General features: G+C 44.6%; 2 protein-coding genes and 1 non-coding gene across 8 annotated transcripts in view; 1 reads left to right on the top strand and 2 right to left on the bottom strand.

The window, feature by feature from the left end:
* Nucleotides 1-637: 637 nt before the first annotated feature.
* On the bottom strand, nt 638-8,197 carry RPL5 (ribosomal protein L5). The gene is made up of 8 exons (XM_075098130.1): nt 7,940-8,197; nt 7,151-7,220; nt 6,940-7,055; nt 5,309-5,443; nt 4,515-4,717; nt 3,408-3,585; nt 1,449-1,537; nt 638-801 (listed from the first exon to the last, which is right to left on the bottom strand). The coding sequence occupies exons 1-8, from the start codon at nt 7,940-7,942 to the stop codon at nt 702-704; spliced, it is 894 nt and encodes a 297-aa protein (XP_074954231.1). The 5' UTR covers nt 7,943-8,197; the 3' UTR covers nt 638-701.
* On the bottom strand, nt 3,769-3,865 carry LOC142059448 (small nucleolar RNA SNORD21). Its single transcript, XR_012661347.1, has one exon. It is a non-coding gene; the product is annotated as a small nucleolar RNA SNORD21 (small nucleolar RNA).
* A 4,131-nt stretch (nt 8,198-12,328) lies between the features above and the next one.
* EVI5 (ecotropic viral integration site 5) overlaps nt 12,329-21,245 on the top strand; it is an 84,394-nt gene continuing 75,477 nt past the window's right edge. For 3 of the 6 annotated variants that reach the window (XM_075098126.1, XM_075098125.1, XM_075098121.1), the window contains exon 1: nt 12,336-12,470. The gene's annotated coding sequence lies outside the window, so the exon portion shown is untranslated. Of the gene's footprint in view, nt 12,471-12,818; nt 13,012-21,245 lie in introns of those variants that run through there. The other 3 variants (XM_075098123.1, XM_075098127.1, XM_075098122.1) reach the window with 3 other exon arrangements.

Raw genomic sequence — 21,245 nt, 5'->3', positions numbered from 1 at the left:
GATAGGAGACAGTCCAGGCATCTAATATACAACTTAAAAGTGAATTCTCTTGTCTAATCACTGAAACTAAATACCTCACATTAAGACTACCTCTTTCAGCAGCACCCAGAACATGGAGCTAAGTCCATGGAAGTGTTTACTTCAGTTACTGGAGGAAGCTTAAATACTTCAATTAGACGTGTACTCCTGGATCAGCTACAGTTAAGTCACTATAAAGAAACACTGTTCTGTTCCTGAAAGCCTAACAGTGCCTTTAGGGAGAGACTGTAGAACCTACTGTGACTACTCCTGCTTTTTCCTTAAGCTACATACTGCTTCCCCCATCACATTAAGTATGACAGAAGAAAAATGGTGAAGGACTTAAACCACCCTTTTAAAAAATGTAAAGTCTTTTTGCAGTTAGAAGCAGCAAGTTCTTCTAATACTAGTCACACCCCAAATTAAACTCATTTCCTCCTCTTATGGGAATTCTTCTAATGCAGCAGCCTTGGTTTTGAAGTCTGTCACCTCTCTTTGATGTGAAGGAGTTCAATTCATACAGTACATCAAGGGTTTTTTTCCCTTCAAGGCTACAGAATATCTGGATCATAAAGTATTCTGCATCTTTAGGATAAATTAATAAGCCAGTCTTACACCATTCCTTATTCAATAAATTTATTGCCACTTCTTCCAAAGCTTCATAGAAAATTGTGGAAGTTGTCTTAACTATCAGCTGCGCGTTCCTGGGCCCTAAGAAAGCTAGCCTTCTTCTGAGCAACACGATCTTTCTTCTGCGCGAGGGACATCTTGGGACAGTTCCATCTGCAAAGTAAGCACAGCATAAACTATATCCAAGGCAGAAATAAGCAAAAAGCTGGTCGAGAAAGCTGTGGTGCACCAGAACTGTGATTAAGGGTGCTATGCTATAACACATTACCACTTCTGTAACACGCTTTATTTCCCCATCATGATTCAAGGCTGGACTTAGGGCAGCACAAAAAGGCACGGTTCAACTGCAGCAGTTTAACTCCTCAAGAGGTAAGCTCAGTACTCTTGTGCCTAGAGTACAGGCACTATCAAGCCCAATGCAACAGCTGTGCCTTTATTTCTTTTCTTCTAGACCCCTGAGAAGTCATGATAGTTTAGTACTCAAATTAGCGAGCCTGCCCTCCCCTGAAGAGAAGTGCTTTTCCCACTGAAAACACAAAGACCTGAGATACACACTTCAGAGTTCCAGCTATGCAGGCCCCAAGCATGCTGCACTTGTAAACTTTAAAATTTAAAAGCCCCCAGCTCTTAGATTCCTACTGCTAATGTTACCTGCTGAAGTTACACAGAAATGCTTCTATCTTAATCTGATCTAGAACACATGTTTTAACACAGTGCAATGTTTTACAATCTGTTTTAACATAACTAAAGTATCTTCGACAGAGAAGTCTCACTCATGTTAAAGAGAAGGAAAGTTTTACCTCTTTTTCTTGACTTCTCTCTTGGGCTTCTTTTCGTGGACTGGATTATCCCGTATAGCAGCATGGGCTTTTTTATACATTTCTTCCATCTTAAAAAGAATTAAAAATTGTTAAATTCCCTATAGTGGTCCAGTTGTAGGATTACATTAAAAATATCCAAGATACCCTTACGCCAGCATGCACTAGAGACAGGTTTCATCACCCTACACCTTGTAATTTTGTGTGGCTGCCTTTAAAACACTTCATACAGAAGATCACTGCCATGGCATACTGAAATTCTTACTGTCACTGTAATACAATTCAAATATCCAGACCCACAACTTAAGACAAAAGGAAAAAAGTAATTTTATCCTTACTTTACAGTTTGGGGAAACAAGGCCACAGAGTAACAGGTCTCCTAAATACAGACTGGCATCTTGCAGTTAAAATACTGTTTCCTCTGAAGCCTACTTTCAGTGACATAGCTTCCCTATATTTAAAGGCAGTCTAAAAAGCTATTCCTCTTCTGCCTAGAATAAAATACTTCATCTTTACTTACTCCAAAATTACTCCACACAACAGTTTTCAGACCATACTGCAGTACACATTACAAAGCTGCTTAGTAAGAGGGAAAGAGTAGAAGAGGTTGCGAAAGCAGATACAGATTCACAAGTCTTGCAAGAACCATGACAGTCCCTGCATCATCCCCAAGGATGCAGTAACAGAAATGCATTAGCAGAGGCTACACCCAGACAGCAATTTCTGACAGCTCGTAGAGCCAGTTGTTGTATTTGAGCAACTATTCTTCTAACATTTAGGACAGGACAATGGAAGTGATCTGTCCAGTTCTACAGATTAACAGCAGAAGGTACCAGGGGATCCCCATCTGTCTGCTGTTCTGTCCCCAAGACAACTATGGCTCCATAATGGTGCCAATTTTAAGAATACCTTTGCTGGTGGTTAATTAAGACCACTAGACCCCAGTTGTGAGAAGCTTTCTGGATGTTCAAAGAATAACCGCTATTGACATACATCAATAACTAGCTGTTAGCGTAAGTCCTGGACCCACTTTATTGCAATATAAGCTGTAAATACTGTTTGTGTAGTAAAAGAGATTAAGTTGGCATTTACAATACATTACTTATTTTTTAAGTAACAACTAAGTTACAAAAAATCAGCCATTAGTTAAGTTTACAAAAAGAACCCCCAAAATCCCACAGCATTAAAGGAATAAAGAATAAAGTTAAGTTTTCTATAGCCTAAGAAGGGGACACAAGAATGTTTGTTTCAAGCTTCAGGACCTCTAATTGGGGAAACCAAGCAAGATCATTACAAGCAGCAAGACAAGCTGTCTGAAAGGAGTTTAACACTCGAAAGAAGTGAAAGCAGCACCTTGGAAATCTTATATATCTTCTAGTGTTTTGCACAAAATACTCTAAAATTTAAAGTACTAAAATAAGATGCATTACACTCTCTGTAGCTTCATGAGGTGCTAGTTTCTACAACAGAGCTGGCTAGGGCTGTTCCATGTTCACCTGGGATCCAGAACTACCTACTGGGTCACACAAGTCACGAAACAGAGCTGACCTAGAGTGTGTCCTCGCACTTGCAGCCACCACAGCTGCGGAAGTGACAAGCTGTGGTGATTAGGAATGACTGAGTAGCAGGTACAGAAAGTGCAAGTTAATTTCTAGATTGGGGGGGGGGGGGAAGCAGTCTAGCTTAGAATACAGTCCTGTAAGCTTAGATTTAGAGGCAGAATGTTAAGCTTCACAGCAAGAAAAAAAGACCTCACTTTCAAAAGCACAATACACTGCAAAGCCCTTAATGAAGGAAAAAAATAGTTTCTTTGCACAGATAACATAGAACATAAACCACATTATTTTACATATCAAGCTTATCTGTGTTATTAGAGAAGGCCCAGCACAAGATTTAGCAGCATCCCTGTTAATGCCCAAAAGCCAGCCAGATAAATCTTACCCCATCAGGTGTTACATTGTTCTTTATGTATTGGGAGAACTGTTTTTTGTAAGCATCTTCATCCTCCTCCATCAGGTAACGCATATAATCTGCAACATTTTGGCCCATGATATGCTTGCGGTGAACCTCTGCATTGAATTCTTTGCTTTCCGAGTCATAACCAGGGAAACGTTTGGTACTGTGAAACGGCAGTTACAGTCAGATTAAGACACATTGCCAAACCCCCTAATTCAGAGGCTAGGTTCCACAAAGAAACAACTGATACATCAGATCCTCCTACAGGTAACTGAGGGATAGGACCCTCTTATTAAAAATGAAGAGATCCAGAAAATTAAGAAATAGAAGTTTGAAGTTTGCCCCGGCTGCCATCAGTCCCGTCTTGAAACAGTGCAGTACATCATACACACACCATGGACCAACTACAGAGTGTTCAGTCGTTGGGGGTATCATCATGTAGCAGCCAGAAGTCAGAAAAACTGGACAGTTAGTCACGAACAACTAGGACAGCGTGGGAGAGGGTAGGAAAACACAATGTAACTCAGGTTTTTTTCCCCCCACTGCTGCTAGCAGAAAGCAGCAGTCAGCTATAATGCCAGCGTTAGCCAACACTGCCAAATATCTTGATTCCGTCATTCGTAGCCTATGACAGGAGTTGTCAAAACTTCCACGTGGAAACTTTAAGTGCAGGTGGACCGCTCAGACCTACCACTGTACTGACAACTGCAGCAAATGTCAATGGTTTTGACGCCGGTACATGCAGCGTTTCACAGTGAAATTAATACATACGCACAATTGGCTAAAGACTTAAGAGAACACTAAAGGTTTTTTACTTAAGTGTATTCAATCACTTGATGATTTTAAGTAAAAGCAACAAGATGACTCTTCAGAAACTAAAAATTTAATAGCATCTCTTGAGAGTTGCAGAATCCTAAGCAGCACTATCGGAATTGCACTTGGGATTAAAAAACAAGGAAGAACCAACCACAACACCCTCCCCCAGCAGAACCTAGGCTACATTATATCAACCTAAAGCAACAGTGTAAGTAGACGCATACAGAAGTATCTCAAGTGAATTCTACAGGAGTTCTTCCAAACAGACTAGCTTACCTATGAGGGATGGACAGACCACCGTCCACTGCACCCTTCAGAGCACCGAAGACTTTGTTTCCAGTGGTAGTTCTGGCAAGACCTGCATCCAGGTAGCATGTGAAAGCACCAGGCTTTCCATCCACACTTTCCACATTGTATTCATCACCAGTCACTTCAACTTGGCCTTCGTAGATCTTATCAAGGCCAAATTTATTCAGAAGCTGTGGAGAAGGAGGGAGAAAAAGCACTTCTGAAATTCTTCCTGTTTATTGATAAAATGAAGAATCGCCACCACCCTAAAGCATAAATTTGCAGTAGAAGCTTCATGTTTTTAACAAATATCTTTCCAAAAATGATGCACCCCATACTAATAACAAAGCTTTTAACAACCATCATGGTAAGCACATCTGTTAAGTTTCAACCTTTTGTTCCAACAGGTACACCAGTAAACTTAAGGCTTATTCATGAGCTCGTATGGAAAAATGGATGGATACTGTTTAAATGTTTTCAAACTCTTGAAGGTACATTTCTTACATTTTTATCCTGACTCCCTCCCTCCATCAAATTTAAGTGCCAAGACTTAAAAGTGGGCTGCTGGAGTTGAAACTGCCTGCTGTCACACTTCTCACTGTGATTTGACAGTCAAAGAGGCCATCAAATCTATATGGTAAAGAGCAAAATTATTATTTAGAGAAGGCCACAGAGGTCAGGCACCTATACAGACATGCCACTTAAGAAAGCAGGCTTTCTCTTTTGTAGCAAAACCAGAAAACACAGAGCAGCAGCTTCCAGACAACATGACAGATACCTACCCTGCGAGCCAAGAGCAGACCTGTACAGTACGCTGCTGCGTAATTGGTCAGGCCAACCTTCACACCATATTTTGGCAGCTCGTGGGCATAAGCAGCACAGACAATCATGTCACCTTCGATTCTGGCATAGGCAATCTGACAACAAAACAACTGTTAGTATTCTCACAGTAATTCAGGGCTCAATTTATTCTTTCGTTGACATCTCCTTAAGCCGACAGGAATTCTGTATAGAGAAGTCCAGCAAACTGCCAACCTTTGTGTGCAAGCTCAACAGGTTGTGGTTTCTTTTTTTTAAGGCATAATTAGCTCCTCAAGTATAGACGCAAAGAACTCAAACCTATATTAGACCAGAGAAAGCATACGTCAGCAACAACTTTTATTTACCTCTCCACACACATCAAGAGGCCAGGAAATTGCTTCCAAAAGCAACCTTTCAAAGAGTCGTTACAGATGTGGATGGATTCTGTCCTGCTTTCTGTGTGTAGTTGTCATGTAACGCAGTATATAATCCACCTCAGAAAAATGCAAAAGCATCTGATACAGAGTTTGTGCTAACATTAACTACTAACCTTATAGAATGATTTTGTTCATGGGTCAGAGATTTTTATAATCTCAGGGGTCTCCCGTGAGACAGCAGTACTACCAGATATGTTTCTACTGCTCCTCTCACATACAGAACGGTCTCCTTTTGACTCCCACACCTCAACTACATCCAAAAGTTGACCCCTTTTTGCAGGATTTCTACATCTGACCGGTAGTGCCTTTCCAGCATGTAAGCACCTACCACCACCGATTTTTGTTTCAACGATGAAACAACCTCATCAAGGTCATGCAGTTTTATCTGAACTGACTGTAAGAACAGCACTCTCCACTGTTCTCAAAAGGTAATTATTCTATGGAGAAAGAAACAACAGTTAAACTTTTCTCGCATTTTTTTTTTTGATCTTAACACGTACTTATGACAAAACAAACACACCAAGTTTTTAACTTCAGAATTAGTCAAACATTCTGAAAATTAAACAAGAGAGCAAACCACAGTGAGAATGCCCACGATGCAACTGCATACGTAATATGCATGGAAAAAATGCCTTCTGTTCTTATTTACCAGTCTCCTTTAGTCTCACAGCAAAGCCATCATACAGCCTACCTGCTTCACATGATCCATGTAGCACCACAGGAAAAAAAAACCTCTCAAAAGCGAGGGCACCTTTAGATACAGTGCAACAGTCAGTGCAGGTTGACAGGTCACATAGCCAACTTTGTTGCCTTCAGTTGACCAAAAAGGCCCTCCTTTCAAAGCACTTGAAAGACAGCAGAAAAAACCCAGAGAATTCTTCCCTCTCCCTAAAATCTTCTACTTATCTCAGCGTCATTAAACTAGCACAATCTTACATTACAAATAACCTCGCTGAAGAATGTTGACACTAATAAAACTTATTTTGTATCATAAATACGGTTTATTACTGAAATCGTGTCAACATTAAAGATTATTCTCCTCTACAAAACTATTTTTCAATATAAAACCAGCTCAGATCCAGCCTAAAAACCCCCGGCTGCTTCAACCATCTCCCTTTCTGCTTATTTCACTCCAGGAAGGCTGGTCTGCACATCGCGAGCACCACAGGCCTTACCTGGCAAATGATGTCTCTGTTGGTAACACGCACAATCATCCTATATTTAGGGGTGTTGTACTTGTTTTTATCTTGTATTACCAAACGTTTGCGGGCATAGTAATCAGTCTTGCCCTCTGAAAAACAACAGTTAAGGTGTAGAAGACACATGTGAAAAAAGCAGTATTCATAAGTGACATTTAGTTATATGTGACAGAGAATTTAACAATACCTCTCCTTCTCCTGAATTTCACTTGGTATCTCTTGAAGTACGCCTTATTCTTGACAACTTTCACAAACCCCTTGAATAAGAAGCATAACTAGACGTCATTAATGATACAACCACGTAAGCCAAGACCACTCTAACTAAATTAAACCTACTGTAAATAAAACCGCGGCGAAGCCAGGAATAATGTATTTGCCTATGCATTTAGATAAAAAACCCCACCCAAACCCCAGAGTTCCTGTCCTTCCGCCAGGACCCAACGGACGCTACTCCCCAGAACCCCAGACACAGGACTTGGGAGCAGGACGCCCTCCGGTCGCCCCCCGCCCCAGCCAGCTGCTTCTCTGGCGAGTTCTGCGGCGGAGCCAGCTTCCCCCGCAGCCCCCCACCGCTCGGCGGGCACAGCAACCTCCACCGATATCGCGACACGGCCTCCCCGACACCCGCCGCCGCTTCAGAGGAGCGGGAAGGCCCCTCCGCCACCCTGCGTCCCGGGAGCCCGACCGCGACCACGGCCCCGGCCCAGCACGACGCCGCCCCGAGCCGGCAGGCCGCGGCCCGGAGGGTAGCGAGGCCGACCCAGACAGCGCCGGCCCCCGCCGCACCGCCCCGAGCCGCCCCACGGCCCGGCTCCGGCGCTAACGGCAGCCATTGCCACGCTGGAGCCGCCGCGGCCGGCCCGGGGCCCATCGGGCTCCATCGCGCTCCATCCGGGCGGACGGAGGCTCACGGAGAGCACAGGGCGGCGGACAGAGCTTCCCCACGCCGGGCAGGCCCCGCGGGGCCGGTACTGACCATCGTGCCAGGTACTGTCCGGTCTAGGCCTAGGCCGGGGCCCGCTCCGCACAACGACTGCGCTCGGCAGCAGGGGGGAAAAGGCCGCGCCCACCGCGCAGCCGCAGCTCCTAGCCTGGCCGGCCCGGCCCCGCCGTGCTGCCCCCTGCCGGCCCGGAGGAGCGCCCGCCCGGGGCGGAGCCGCCTCCCGCCCGGGTCCGCGGGATGACGGGTGGAGGGGGGTGGCGGGGCCGGTGTTCTCCCGCGGGGCGGGGCTCCCCGCACTCGCCGCCGGCCTGCGGGCAACGGGGCGCAGAATCACAGACTCACAGAAGGTAGGGTTTGGAAGGGCCCTCTGGAGATCACACCCCCGCTTGAGCAGGCACCCCCAGAGCAGGGGCACAGGACCGCGTCCAGGCGGGGTGTGAATGTCTCCAGGGAAGGGACCCCACAGCCTCTCTGGGCAGCCTGTGCCCCTGCTCTGGCACCCGCACAGGGAAGGGGTTTGTCCTCATGTTCAGGTGGAACTTCCCGTGTTCCAACTTGTGCCCATCGCCCCTTGGCCTGGCGTTGGGCACCACTGAAAAGAGTCGGGCCCCATCCTCCTCACACCCACCCTTCAGTTATTTATAGGTATTGATGAAACTCCCCCTCAGCCTTCTCTTCTCCAGGCTGAACAAGCCCAGGTCTCTCAGCCTTTCCTCACAAGGGAGATGCTCCAGCCCCTGACCACCTTTGTAGCTCTCCGCTGGCCTCTCTCCAGCAGTTCTCTGTCAGTCTGGAACTGGGGGTCCCAGAACTGGACGCAGCACCCCAGATGTGGCCTCAGTGGGGCAGAACAGAGAGGGAGGATAACCTCCCTCGCCCTGCTGGCCACACTCCTTTTTATAGTACCCCAGGACACACTTGGCCTTCTTGGCCCCAAGGGCACAGTGCTGGGTCAGGGTCACCTCGCTGGCCCCAGCACTCCCAGGGCCTTCTCAGCAGATCTGCTTTCCAGCAGGTCAGTCCCCAGCCTGTGCTGGTGCATGGGGTTGTTCCTCCCCAGGGGCAGGACCTTGCACTTGTTCATAACTAAGGTCATCTCTGAACGGGTCAGGGAAACGCAATCAGAGAGAGCGACTTGGTGGTTCTGGTCAGCGGTGAGTTGAACGTGAGCCAGCCGTGCCCTGGGATGCATCAAGCACTGCATTGCAGCCGATCGAGGGAGGTGATTGTCGTGCTCTGCTCTGTGCTGGCGTGGCCTCACCTTGAGCACCGTGCAGTTTTGGGCGCCACAGGGATACAAAGTCACTAGAGAGTGTTCAGGGGAGGGCCACAAAATTGGTGAAGTGTTTAGAGGGGAAGCCATATGAGGAGCGGCTAAAGTCACTTGGTTTGTTCAGCCTGGAGCAGAGGAGGCTGAGGGCAGCCCTCATCGCAGTCTCCAGCTTCCTCACAAGGGGAGGAGGAGGGGCAGGAGCTGATCTCTTCTTTCTGGTCCCCAACAATAGGACCCGAGGGAATGGCAGGGAGATGGGCCAGGGGAGGGTTAGGCTGGGCATTAGGAAAAGTTTCTTCCCCCAGAGGGCGGTGGAGCCCTGGAACAGGCTCCCCAGGGAGGCATCACAGCACCAGCCTGGCAATATTCAAGAAGCACTTGGACATGGCCCTCAGAGACACGGTGTGAATTTTGGGGCTGTCCTGTGCAGGGGCAGGAGTTGGACTCGATGATCCGTGCGGGTCCCTTCCAACTCAGGGCATTCTATGATTCTATGGCTCTATGAATTCTAGAGGAAAATAAAATTACCACAGCCACCTGATGCCCGCATGTAATGTGTCGTTGCTCCCCGGCCTTCCTTTGTTAGCCACCAAAGCAGTTATCAGCAAAGGGATTCTTACAGCAGAAAAATCAATAGAGTTGATCTTAAAAGTCACCGATTATGGAAACATTATAGGATTTTAATTCCCTTTGTTTTCTAGGGAAAATTCTCACAGTTGATTGAACAGTAAATAATTGAAACGTGAAGCCAACAGCCATCAAATGCTGTTCCTAAAATAAACTATAGATGCTTGGGACAATTGATATTTGATGAAATAAAGCAAGAACGTATGCTCGCATACATATATACACATATATATGGGACAAACAGGTCAAGTGGCACCAGATATTGTGATGTCAGATAAAAGTGCAGAAAGCCAGCATCTCTGGTCCTGATGCACTTTTCTGGTTATCCTCATTCACCTTACTAAAAAAGAAACCCCACCACGCTGTTATACATAGACCAATATTTTAAAACATTATTAATTTGATAAAAATATCCACAAGAGAATGAAAGAAATAATAAGCGTTTCCTACATCAGACAAGTACTAGCATGGTTCATAGCAGGGAGGTACCCGCTACCTTCCAAAATCATTTAACTATCTGCATCTGAATTTTTAAAAGGTGAGAATTCTACGTACTTTTCAATTTTTACATAAAGTAACTGTAGGCGAGCACATTGCCTCAGCTACTTTCTAGCATATAGCTAAAAGACAGCAGATTTAGGCTAGAGATAAGGAAGAAACTTGTTACAATGAGGGTGGTGAAGCGCTGGAATGGGTTGCCCAGAGAGGGTGTGGAGGCCCCATCCCTAGAGACATCCAAGGCCAGGTCGGACGGGGCTCTGAGCAACCTGGTCTAGTTGAAAATGTCCCTGCTCACCGCAGGGGGGTTGGACTGAATGGGCTCTATAGGTCCCTTCCCCGCCCCACCATTTGATGACGTAATTGCCCACAATTGCTGGGCAATTAATTACTTTGATGAAAAACACCTCACATCAATGGCATCATAAGCAAGACTCCATTAGTCTTGTTGCTAAACAAGAACAAATAAAATAAATTTTTTATTCTTCACAACAGGAAGAGTTTTGGCTCCTAAAACAGCTTACCATCACAAAAATCAGCCCATTATCCCATCGTGCCTCCACATGTGTTCATGGTCGTTGTCACCCTGCAAAACAGGGAGGTTCTAGCTGAGCTTATTAGCCCCACCCCTGAATCACCTACAAATTCAGGGCACATTTTTCCTCTGCCTTCAGTGATAATGTTTCTTAAAAGGGTGACTGCTATTCATAGCAGCGCTGAAATTGTTGAGGTAAAAGCTAAGATTTTAAAATGCTTTAATAAAGTGCTTTTTGCTGATAGCACTTACTGATAGGGAAAAAGTATATTTGCATTTTTTCTCTGCTGCTATTTCTCATTTTCTGTTATATTGTACAAAGTGCTTTTACTTGGTGTGTTCTGGAGAGCAAGGTACCATGCAGGTCTCTCAGAGCAGTGTTTTATATTTGGAAGAAGCCTCTTGAACTGATGAATCCACTCCTGCAAGCAGGGTCCCTCTCCCTGTTTGCCCGCAGGGAACCCACGGCGGTAAGGCTGTTCTCTGTGATGGGACTGAGCTGGGTGGTCGCTTGTAGTAGCTGTACTTTTTCTGCTGTCATTTGCAACAGCTGATAGCATTACTGAAGCAAAAAAAGCTATGCTGGAGGCCTATCTATAGCTTATTCCCGCTACTGCTGCTTACTGGTTTTATAAGAGTATATTCTTTGTATATTTAGCTATAAAGCAGTGTGTAGAGTGGTGTATGTGTCCTGGTAGCGATAAGGCTTGCTTTTTTTAGGTTAAGCTTTTGTTAGAATCCTTGCAGATGAGGACTTTTGTATGGTTTTGTCTCTATTCTTCTTTGCAGAAGTGCAGTGGCGAACGGGCTCGTTGTTGGCTGGGGTGCGGCTCCAGGGGGACAATCTCTCAACTGTTTGTGTAACTGAACTGGCATCCGACTGAAATGTGTCTGACAAATGCTCATAAGGAAGGGCCCATCTGGCCTGAGGTGCTTGGCGCTCCTGGAGAGCGCGTTATTGTGTGTAACCTCCAACGTATAGGTGATGTTATGGAAATCCCTGGGCAGGTCTACATCAGAAAACCCTACTCTTGAGGGAGCAGATGCAATGCATCCTTACCTTGTGTCGAGGTGATGCAGTAGTTTCTTTCCTCCACCGTCGCCATGAGTGGCAAGGGCACGAGTGGGAGTGCCGTTGGGGGCATGGTGTGTCAGCGAAGGTGCTGTGACTTGGCGCTCAGCATATGGGAGTGGGGTGTGCCGTGGTGGTTTTTTGCCCTTACAGTAGCAATGACATAACGGGGTGACCTGCAAGGCGGGAGCATGTAAGTACCCTGCCACGCTTGTGAGGGCAGCATGCCGCCCGGCTTTCCACCACACGTGTGGTGCCCCCCACCCGTGAACCAGGGGAGCCGTGGCTTTCGTGCCAGCAGGCCCTGCCGACGCCGGGCCGGCTACCGGCGGGGCAGAGCCGTGTCCCGCCGCGGCGTGGCGCGGGCCGATCACGCGTGGGCCGGTCGTGCGTGGGCGCGGGGCTGCCCTTGGCGGCGGCGGCTGCGCGCTGAGTGCGCCTGCGCGCGTCGCGGGCAGGGACGTGGCCCGGCCGCCGGGACCGGCGGAGCGCGGCGGCGGCGGGGGGCTGCGGGGGACGCCGATGCTCGCGCCTCCCTGCCGCGGGCAACGCTTCCAAGGTGAGGCGCGGCCGGGCCCACGCCCCCGCCGCTGAGGAGGCACGGCCGGGCCTAGGCGGGGCGCGGCGACCCCGTCCCGTCCTCTCCCGTCGGGCCGCGGCGGGGGCGTCGCCACCCCCAGCCTCCCCCGGGCCGGGGCCCTCCCGCCGCCGTGGAACGGGGAGGCGAGCGGCGTTGCCGCGCCGCTGCCGGGCGAGGGGAAACCCGGTCTCCCCCGCGGCGACCCGCGGGGTGTGGGGGAGGACGGGGGGGGACGGGGGGGGACGGGAGGCCGCGGGGGCCGCGCCTCAGCCGCCGCCTCAGCCCGCGGCCGCCGCGGAGACGCGAGTGGGTATTTGGCAGCTCCGCGGTGGAAGTTCCCCGTGGTGGCGGTGGGGAGGGGCTCTCGGCCCAGGGGAGGCTTCGGCGGGTCTGCCTGCAGAGGGTGACTGCTTCCTTGGGTTTATGGAAACGACGTTAAACCGGGAACCCACGGGTGTCGCATTCCTGAGAGATAATTTTCAAACGCTTCTTCGAGGGTCTCATTCACCGGCCCCTCCTGGTGCGTCTGCACGGACATGATTATATAAATAAGGGTAAAAAAATAGATGTTAATGTTCTGGCTCCTTGTTCTCTATTCCAGCTGTTTTTCTCTGTGTTATTTTTCTGTGTTTCTGTGTAATTCGTTGCTCATCAGAGCAGTTTTATAGGAAGCATGAAGTTGGTGTACCATTTTGTATTTCCAGCTTGAGCTGGTGTTAACGCTGACTGTACCAAAACAGAGGGTTTCCCATCAGCCTGGGACAAATCTTTTTTTACTTAATTTTTCAAAGATTGCATACAAAAGATGTAGAAGGGAGGCAGATTCATAGAGAGAAGAACTGACAATATTTGGTATGTTTTACCTATCTCCAAAAGTATTTGTCAAAAAATTAAAAACTTTTTTCCTACTTGCTTTACTTCATGTGGCTAAAGGAGATGGTAACTGTATCTTGTTTGTGTTTTGGTTTTTTTTTTTCTGGTAGATAGTATTGTATTAAAAAAGTGCTTTGCATCAATGTGCCTGTTAATTTCTTTTCCCTTCTTTCAGTGTGCAGTTTGTGCTCTGATTGTGATTGTACAGCTCTATATTTACACTTATAAAGATTTAAAGCTTATTTTGAAATGCGTAGACAAGAATTCTATTTCAAGTAAGGATTAGGAGAGGAAATAAGAGATGGCCAGTGGAAAAGAGATGCAGAATCAGGAGGAGAGTGTTCAGTGTTATGAATCAACATTGCCCAAATTTGATAAACTCATCTGAGAGGAGTGGTAATCGTCATGGGGTGTCTGCCTGGCCCAGCGGTACCACTGAGAGGAGCAGATCTTTGGAGAAGACAGATTCAATGGAGCAGCCCTGCTTTCCCCCATATCTCTTCCTAGCCTCCTACAGGCTGAGGTTTAGGGACTTCCTGAGCTACAGCTTTGGTGCCTTGGGGTTTTTCTGTTTTGGTTTTTTTTTTTCTTTTTTTTTATTGCTCTCTGTACGCTTGTCTTCTGTGGACTTTCTGGATTGCTTTTGAACAAGTAAGCAGGAGATGTTTGGAGGGTGGAATGGTTGAAGGGGGACTCATGGGAAGGAAGAGATGGGAGAAAAGCCTTTCACAGTTTACAAGAAGAGAAGGGGTGGGGAAATGACGTGCCTAAACAGTTACTGTTGGTTTCTTCTCTGGGTAGGACTGGTAATATATGGAGAGCTAATAAAAATAGGAAGAAAAGTCCTTTGTCAGTGAATATTGGAAAAATTGTTTACCTTGCTAATGCAAGCTTCTAAGATCATGATTTAGAAGGGGGAAAATAGCTAAGTTGGGGTATGCATACTTAATAGTATGTTTACAAGCTCTTACTCTTCCTGGTTTGATTGCTTAACTTGTAGGAAAAATGAATTTCTAATGCTTAAGGAAGAGGCGTAATAGAATTTAATATTTTAGGTATCATTTTAAGTGTCAAATGCATAGTTTAAAAGAAAAACATTTTCTGGTATTCTGAGAGAGGAACAATAAAGAAAACAAATCCTGACTTCATGAATGCTGTTTTATCAACCCATACTTGCCTTGATAACATACTCTTTTTTTCTCAAGACACAATTAAAATGGTTATTTTTTAAAAAAAGAAAATAGTAAATATTATAAGAGTATGTAATTTTGAGTTGTTGGATATATTTTCTGAAGCTCTTGAATGCATGTCACTTAAGTTTGTAGATAGCATGCTGAATTAAAGGCTTGTGTCTTCCATATTTGTAACAACCAACATGGTGTGTTGGTAGCTTTTTGATTCCTTTAAATCAGGAGTACAGTCTTGTGGTCACTGTGGGCTCAGCTGCTGAAGTGCCTGTAGTTGAGGCACATCCTTTCGTTGCCCAGCAAGTGGTGACTGGAATAAATGGGTAGCAGGTTGTTATGAGTGCAGGGGCTCGTGTCTTGCTTTGCACATTTTGTACGCAGCTGTGACGTGTTTCTTGGTGTTTGCGCGTACACGGACACTGTATTCTCACAAGGTAGCAGCAGAAGTGATTTAGTGAAACGTGTAGCTTTTCCTTAATTACTCTTAGTGTTGTTTACCTGTGAACTCTGGAAACTGCTCGGTTAGCTGGGAAGTGGTGTTTTAGGGAGGGCCTGGGAAGTGTTGTGCCTGCTGTAGGGTTCAGGCAGTGAAGAAAGGGATCTCCTTCTGGTTGTGCTGTCAGGGATCATGCTGTCAGGGATCATGCTGTGGTCTCTGTGTTGTTTCAGGCCGCGCAACTGTCAACTTTTGTTTGCTAATTGTCTGTAAATGTAATGCTTGTGAGTCCCAATGAGGCAGTTATTGTATATTTGGGGATGAAGTACAGTGCCAGGGTTGGGCTTTACTCTGGACAGAAAGTGAGGTGGTGTGATAGAATGACTGTGGACACATAAACCTTTCTGTATTTTTTTTTTCTCCAATTTGGGAAGCAGCCAAAAGCTACTAGCAAATATCTTTAATTTCTTCTGTCTGAATGAATTTTACCTGGCTCTGATGGGCTTGGTTACCAAAATCTGTCATCTTGTCTGATCTGTATTGTTTTACAAGTAACTTCTGATTTATTTTTACCTCCACAGTTGAATCCTTTAGAAAACAAAACCCAGCCCTAATATGAATGTTTTGGTAATAGGTTGTTACAATGTGTTCTGCTACATGGTACCCTATTGCCCTTCTCAAACTCCTGAGTGGTCTTATGCCCTGTTGTCTTATGCCCTAGGTCTCAGTGATTCTTATTATAGCACTAAATACCTGTTTGATGACAACATTAACATCTCCTTGATCCATTTCTTAAATAAAAAAAAATTATATTGTGATGATACAGAATTCTGATTCACCAATATCTTGTACAGTATTAACTATGTATTTCTTTGGTTTCATCAGACTGGCAGATGGGGCCAGTCTTTTAGTAGTGGATTGTTGCCACAAGCTGACTGTGCACTTGTAACTCAGAGGATGTTTAAAGAGGTTACTGGTTTTTTTTTTTTAATAGAAGTGTAAGACTATCGAATGTCACTTAAATTGTGTGTCAAAACCTAGTAGCTAGCCAAACCTAACATTTTGGGCACGTACCATCCTCATCAGTATATGGAGTGACATTACATAGAAGTTAGTTTTATATCTCTAATTTTTCAGGCATTCTTCTTGATAATATATGGTTCAAACAGTGGACTACTTTCAGGCATAATAAAAAGAAATTTGTTAAAGTAATTTTTCCCCACTCCCACGCCCCCTCCCTTGGAATGCATTAGTGGTGGAACTTTATGGGTTTGGCTGAAGCTTTAGTAAGCATTTCTCAGCTCTTTCTCCAAAGAATCGTGATCAGTCTTTCTCAAAATAAAATGACAAAGGCAAGTTAAAATTCTGTGATAAGACACTTGCGGACCATGATAGAATGGGCTTGGGATTTTTACATAATCTTCTTGGTGTCAGACTGGCACTAAAAATCATCTGTGTTTTATTGACCTTCCTTGCATTTTCCACTAACAGGCCTTTTTGAATCAAGTAAATAGGTCCTTATTTCCAAACGAAAGTGTAAGTCAATGGTCAACTAATTAGAAAATAACTGATTTCATTTGATGATGATCAGCTATGTAATTTCTAAGAAGAGCCATCTCCCTTTTCTGTAGTCAATAACTGAAGAAAATGTTTTCTCTAAGTGCTGTGCTCCAACGGGGCTGCAGGAGCACTGTTATGAACTTCGATAGCATGGAGGAAGACCCTTCTGTAGCCGCGAAAATATGCTTGCTTCAAGTTATGCTGCAAGTGCTTGTGAAGACAAGTTGTGGATATACGAAGTAAATTGGTGGGTAAAATTAAATACTACTGCAAGACCACAGGTGTTGACATGGGTTGTGTTAAAAGAATCAACTGTTGGTTGTATGCATCTGTGTTTAAATGGGCTATGTTTATTGAGTAGCTGAGACAACTTTCTTATGTGGAAATTTCTAAATTGGTTACACTTCTCACTTCTAAAACTTTTACGTTTTATTTCTTGTTCTCTGTCAGCAGCTGCAGCTTGGAATGAATTTGTAGCTCACAAATAAAGCTGGTTACCAGCCAGTCATTTAGAAACTGGTTTACTCTCTTGAATTTGAATATAACTGATAGAAAGCTGACCTTTTAGCTGATAATTTAAAGGAAAGAAGAGTAATATCCTGAAGGTAGGGTCTCACCAACCTGTGTCACCTGATTTGTTTAAAAAAATCAAATAACTAATGAAGTTTCAAGTGTTGCCATATTCCGTAAGGCCATGCTTATGTTCATTCAAGTCTCACTTCATATATCCCTTTGGAAAGGGAACCATGCACAACTTGGTAAACGGGAGGTGAGCATTTTGGTTCTAGACTGTAGGTTGTGGCATAAGTTTATCTAATCTCTCTATAAACAAGGAGAATTACACCTAGAAAACACTTGGGCTGCCAGTCCATAAAAACAGATGTTGCATGGACTGATATGTTTTAATGTTGTCAGATATAGGATCCTTTTAAACATACTAATTTAATTTCATGCAAATTTTGTGTGCTTTTTTTAATGAAGAGTTGTGTTAAAAAAAGCACTGACTTTTCTTTAAGGCTCAGTGGACATTTAAAAATACAACTTAGTTGTTTTTTACTTCCAAAATCTGGACCTAAAGGCTTTTCATAAATGTAACTGCATTTATATACTTTTTTGTTTATTTTTGCCCTAATGTAGTTTAGATGCTAGTCCTGGCTCCTCTCCAGGAGGAAGTTGGCTGAAAGGAACATTAAGGAAGTTAAGCTTCAGGGAATGAGTAGCAAAGTAAAATTTGTAGAAAGGAGCTTTAATGATAAGCATTATTTCTTTGTAAATGCCTGGTGATACTTACTTGAACTCCAGTGAAATGACTGAGTTGCATTTTACTGAAAAGAAAAAAATGAAAGACATCTTCCAATCTAGTGCATAAACAAACTGACTTTGCAGGAGTTGTTTCTTTATTTTAGATGATTAATCTGATTCCTTCCTCTGTTTTGTTAGCCAAGGGGGTGGTCCTTCAAGTATATGTGTGTGTAACTTGGCATGCTGAACCTCAAATATAAAGACGCTTTCCAAACCAAGGTCTAAGAGAACAAAGAAACGAAGGAAGTTCCCTGGTAAAGGTTTTTGCTGTAGTCCTTCAGTGTTTTCTCTTGCAGCTTTGAGGAGCTCTCAGCCATCTTCTGTACAAAAACACTGTTTCTAATTCTTTTCCCCTTGAAAGAAGGTCTTTGTAGCTTCTGGAAGGTTGTTACATTCCTATGTCAGATTTGAAACTTGTTTGATCAAGGACCATCGTTGGGTGGACGGGATCTAGTGTCTGCAGAAGCACCGTGGTTTGTCTCCTCAGCTAGCATAGTGGGGTGGTGCTTGACAGACAGTAAAGCATGCTGGACTTCCGAGGTAATTAAAAACCTGGAATTGTTCTTGAAAATAGAATTCAGTGTAATTGGGTCAGTGATTGAAATGTTATTGATAGGACTTTGAGCAGTGGTTTCAACCTTGAGTGGATTACTACAATAGGTCTAATGAAGTACCTCCTTAAAATGCGGTATGTGTTAGATGGTTATGTTGTGTCTGAGCTTGTGGCTTCAAGTTTCTCCTTTCAGATGGTTAGGGACTATCAAAATTCCAGTATGTGGGAGTCTGAAGAGGACTTTTAAAGAACCTGTATTTACTAAATGATACTACAGAAAGCTTTCTGATAGCTGAAGATTTACACAATATAAAATGTTAGATGGCTTTATTCTTTATATTAGAAAGACTTGGAGAACTAGTGAATATCAAGTGAAATGGAAGCTGGGGAATGGAATCCATGAAGTTCTTGACTATTGTTAGGTGATATTACAAGAATAATCAGGAATATGAGAGTAATCAGGGCTTTTCCCTCAGACTTCAGCAGAAATCAGTTATATGAATTTGTAGTGTAAAAGCTATAGAGGAAGCTTATAGTGGAACCATGTTTGAGCCCTAAATTAGGATTTTAGCTTGTCAGGAAGTATGATAACAGGCTGATTCACCAGCTGCTTCTCCTGCATGTGTCATTGACTGAGTCAGTTTAATTTATTCTTCAGATATTAGAATGCTAATAACTTTTTTGAAGCAAGGAGTCTTGGTCCATGGAATGCTATGTAACTGGCTTGAAAACCACATATACAACTTCAGCCCCAATTATGTGAGACTTTTTATATGTAGAATAGTACAAGGATTACTTCCCGTATTCTGGAAGCCCCCATTTCTTTTTTCAGGAAGAGAAGAAAGAGTAGAGAACATATAAAATATACAGTAGTGTTTGTGTAAGGCTTGAAGTTACTTTTACTGTGTCATATGGTAAGAATAGATGAGACAGTATTCTGGGTTGCCACGATACATGCAACTTCAAAACAGATTTTCCGGAGGGAAATGCACAGTATAAGTATTAAGCTAATTCAATGTGTACAGTGAAATACCTTTTTAAAAACAAATCTAAATACACTTTTGCAGAAAAACAAATATTGTCTGGCAAACGCAAAAATATGTGGTGGTAACATTTTTGGCCTTACTGTAAGGTGTTGCGCAATACCTTGGGGTTCTCAGGGAAAGGGATTTATATAAATGTACGTAATGTGGGATGCTGCGGTCTACCTTCAGCTAGCCTTCTTTAAAATATTTAATCTGCTGGTCCCCTGCAGTACTCCTTTAAGTAACTCAAAAATCTGAACACAATATTGTACTTCCTCTTGGTAATGAAGCGCTGTAATCGGCACCTAATTAAAGATACTAAATGTAAAGTTGAGATACTGAATTTTATGTATTTAAATTGGCATATATAAACTATACATCATACGTATCTGTGTATAATACCAATATAAACCTTCATGACTTTTGCAGTAGCTTGAAGTATGTAGCAGACAGGTCTGTGCCTTGCCTGATGACTGACCAGATTAGTGAGAATTGCTGGTAGGTCTGTTTTGCTCACTGGAAACTGCAGCATAGTGGCAAGGCTTTAGTAGTTAAGTCCTGTTCCCCTCATCATCTTAAAGATCAATATTTTCAAACTCAAAATTCACTCACTCATTCAGGAGGTATCTCCTTGGTCTTAGGCAGGTAGGTGCAAGGGAACTCTTCCCCTGCTCTTGGTCTGTTGGCAAACTGGGAGCTGTGTAGCTGTTAATATGGTTTGGAGCCTGAATGAGTACAGCAGCTTTGGAGCTGGATGATGCCTGCGCAGTTCCCTGTGCCCTCCTGCGGAAGGTAGAGCAGGCATACCCCTGCCTGCCTGGCTCCAGACCTGGCCCTCTTCAGTGGGAAGGAAGTGTCGGTGTCCCTGGGAGAGGGCTGGGAGCAGCATCTGTGTTCAAAGTCTGACTAATTGGCAGGTTCTTGAGAGAAACCCCCTCTCGGGGAAAGAAAGCACACTTTTCAAACGGGTTGGCTCTGGTTTTGATCACACATTAATAATAATTAATAACAGCTTGATCATCCTGATGGTGCTCTCGATTTGGCATGCTTCCCAGGCAATGTAGGTTACCTTTTATACTCCTCAGATGTAACTTGAATTTCAGCATCTGAAAAATGCTGGGGATGAAAAGGAAACCAATTCTTTTTGCATGGTTGAAAAATTGGCTGAGATGAGCTGAGCAAAGAACACCCGTAACTGGGGGCTTCCGGCCTGAGCTGGTTAGCTGGAGGGAGGGAGATCTGGCAAGGATCTGGTAAGTGTTTGGGTTTACAGAGCAGAGTCTGGGCTTGAGCTGTCTGCGTGGCCGTGGCCTGCGATACGCGGTGTAGCACAGGAGGGCGCCAGGTAGAGCGGCTTCACAAGCATGAGCGCTTCAGCGGTAAGGTAAGGCAGAGCAGAGTGCGAGTGGCTTAGGCGTATGCGCTTCGTGAGAGGGTGGTGGCAAAAGCCCTACCTTGTGTGTAGTTAGATTTGTCGCTGTGACCTAGCTAAGATTTTGGGTGGGGGGGCTGTGGTGCATCTGGTTGGCCTTGTTACAGCTGGGAACAGCTGAGCTGTGACTATGGTCTCTTCTCAGCAGCAATGAAGAGTAGCAAAGGGAAGGACACTTCATAGCTGCAGTGCATCGTTGCTGTAGCCAAAAGGGGGAAGCTGCTGCAGGCCTGCAGAAATATCACTGGTTAAATGATAACCAGTTTCTAAAAGTAACATTTGTTTAGGAAAGCCTTGAGGAGGCTGTGTCCAAAAATGCAAAGAAAAGATTAAAGGTTTAATGATACTGGCTTTCTTGAGTCTTTCCAGAATGTTGTGTTAAGCAA

This window comes from Phalacrocorax aristotelis, chromosome 6 (genome assembly GCF_949628215.1).
Source record: "Phalacrocorax aristotelis chromosome 6, bGulAri2.1, whole genome shotgun sequence".
In the NCBI taxonomy this organism is placed as follows: Eukaryota; Metazoa; Chordata; class Aves; order Suliformes; family Phalacrocoracidae; genus Phalacrocorax; species Phalacrocorax aristotelis.
The sequence above is the reverse complement of the archived record's forward strand: the minus strand, read 5'-3'. Positions and strand labels throughout refer to the sequence as shown.

What these genes read in the sequence shown, in the direction of transcription:
- RPL5 (XM_075098130.1), bottom strand. An exon ending in ACAGAGACATCATTTGCCAG is followed by an intron (nt 5,444 to 6,939) that starts GTAAGGCCTGTG and finishes TTTTGTTGTCAG; the next exon opens with ATTGCCTATGCCAGAATCGA. An exon ending in GTCTGCTCTTGGCTCGCAGG is followed by an intron (nt 4,718 to 5,308) that starts GTAGGTATCTGT and finishes CCTTCTCCACAG; the next exon opens with CTTCTGAATAAATTTGGCCT.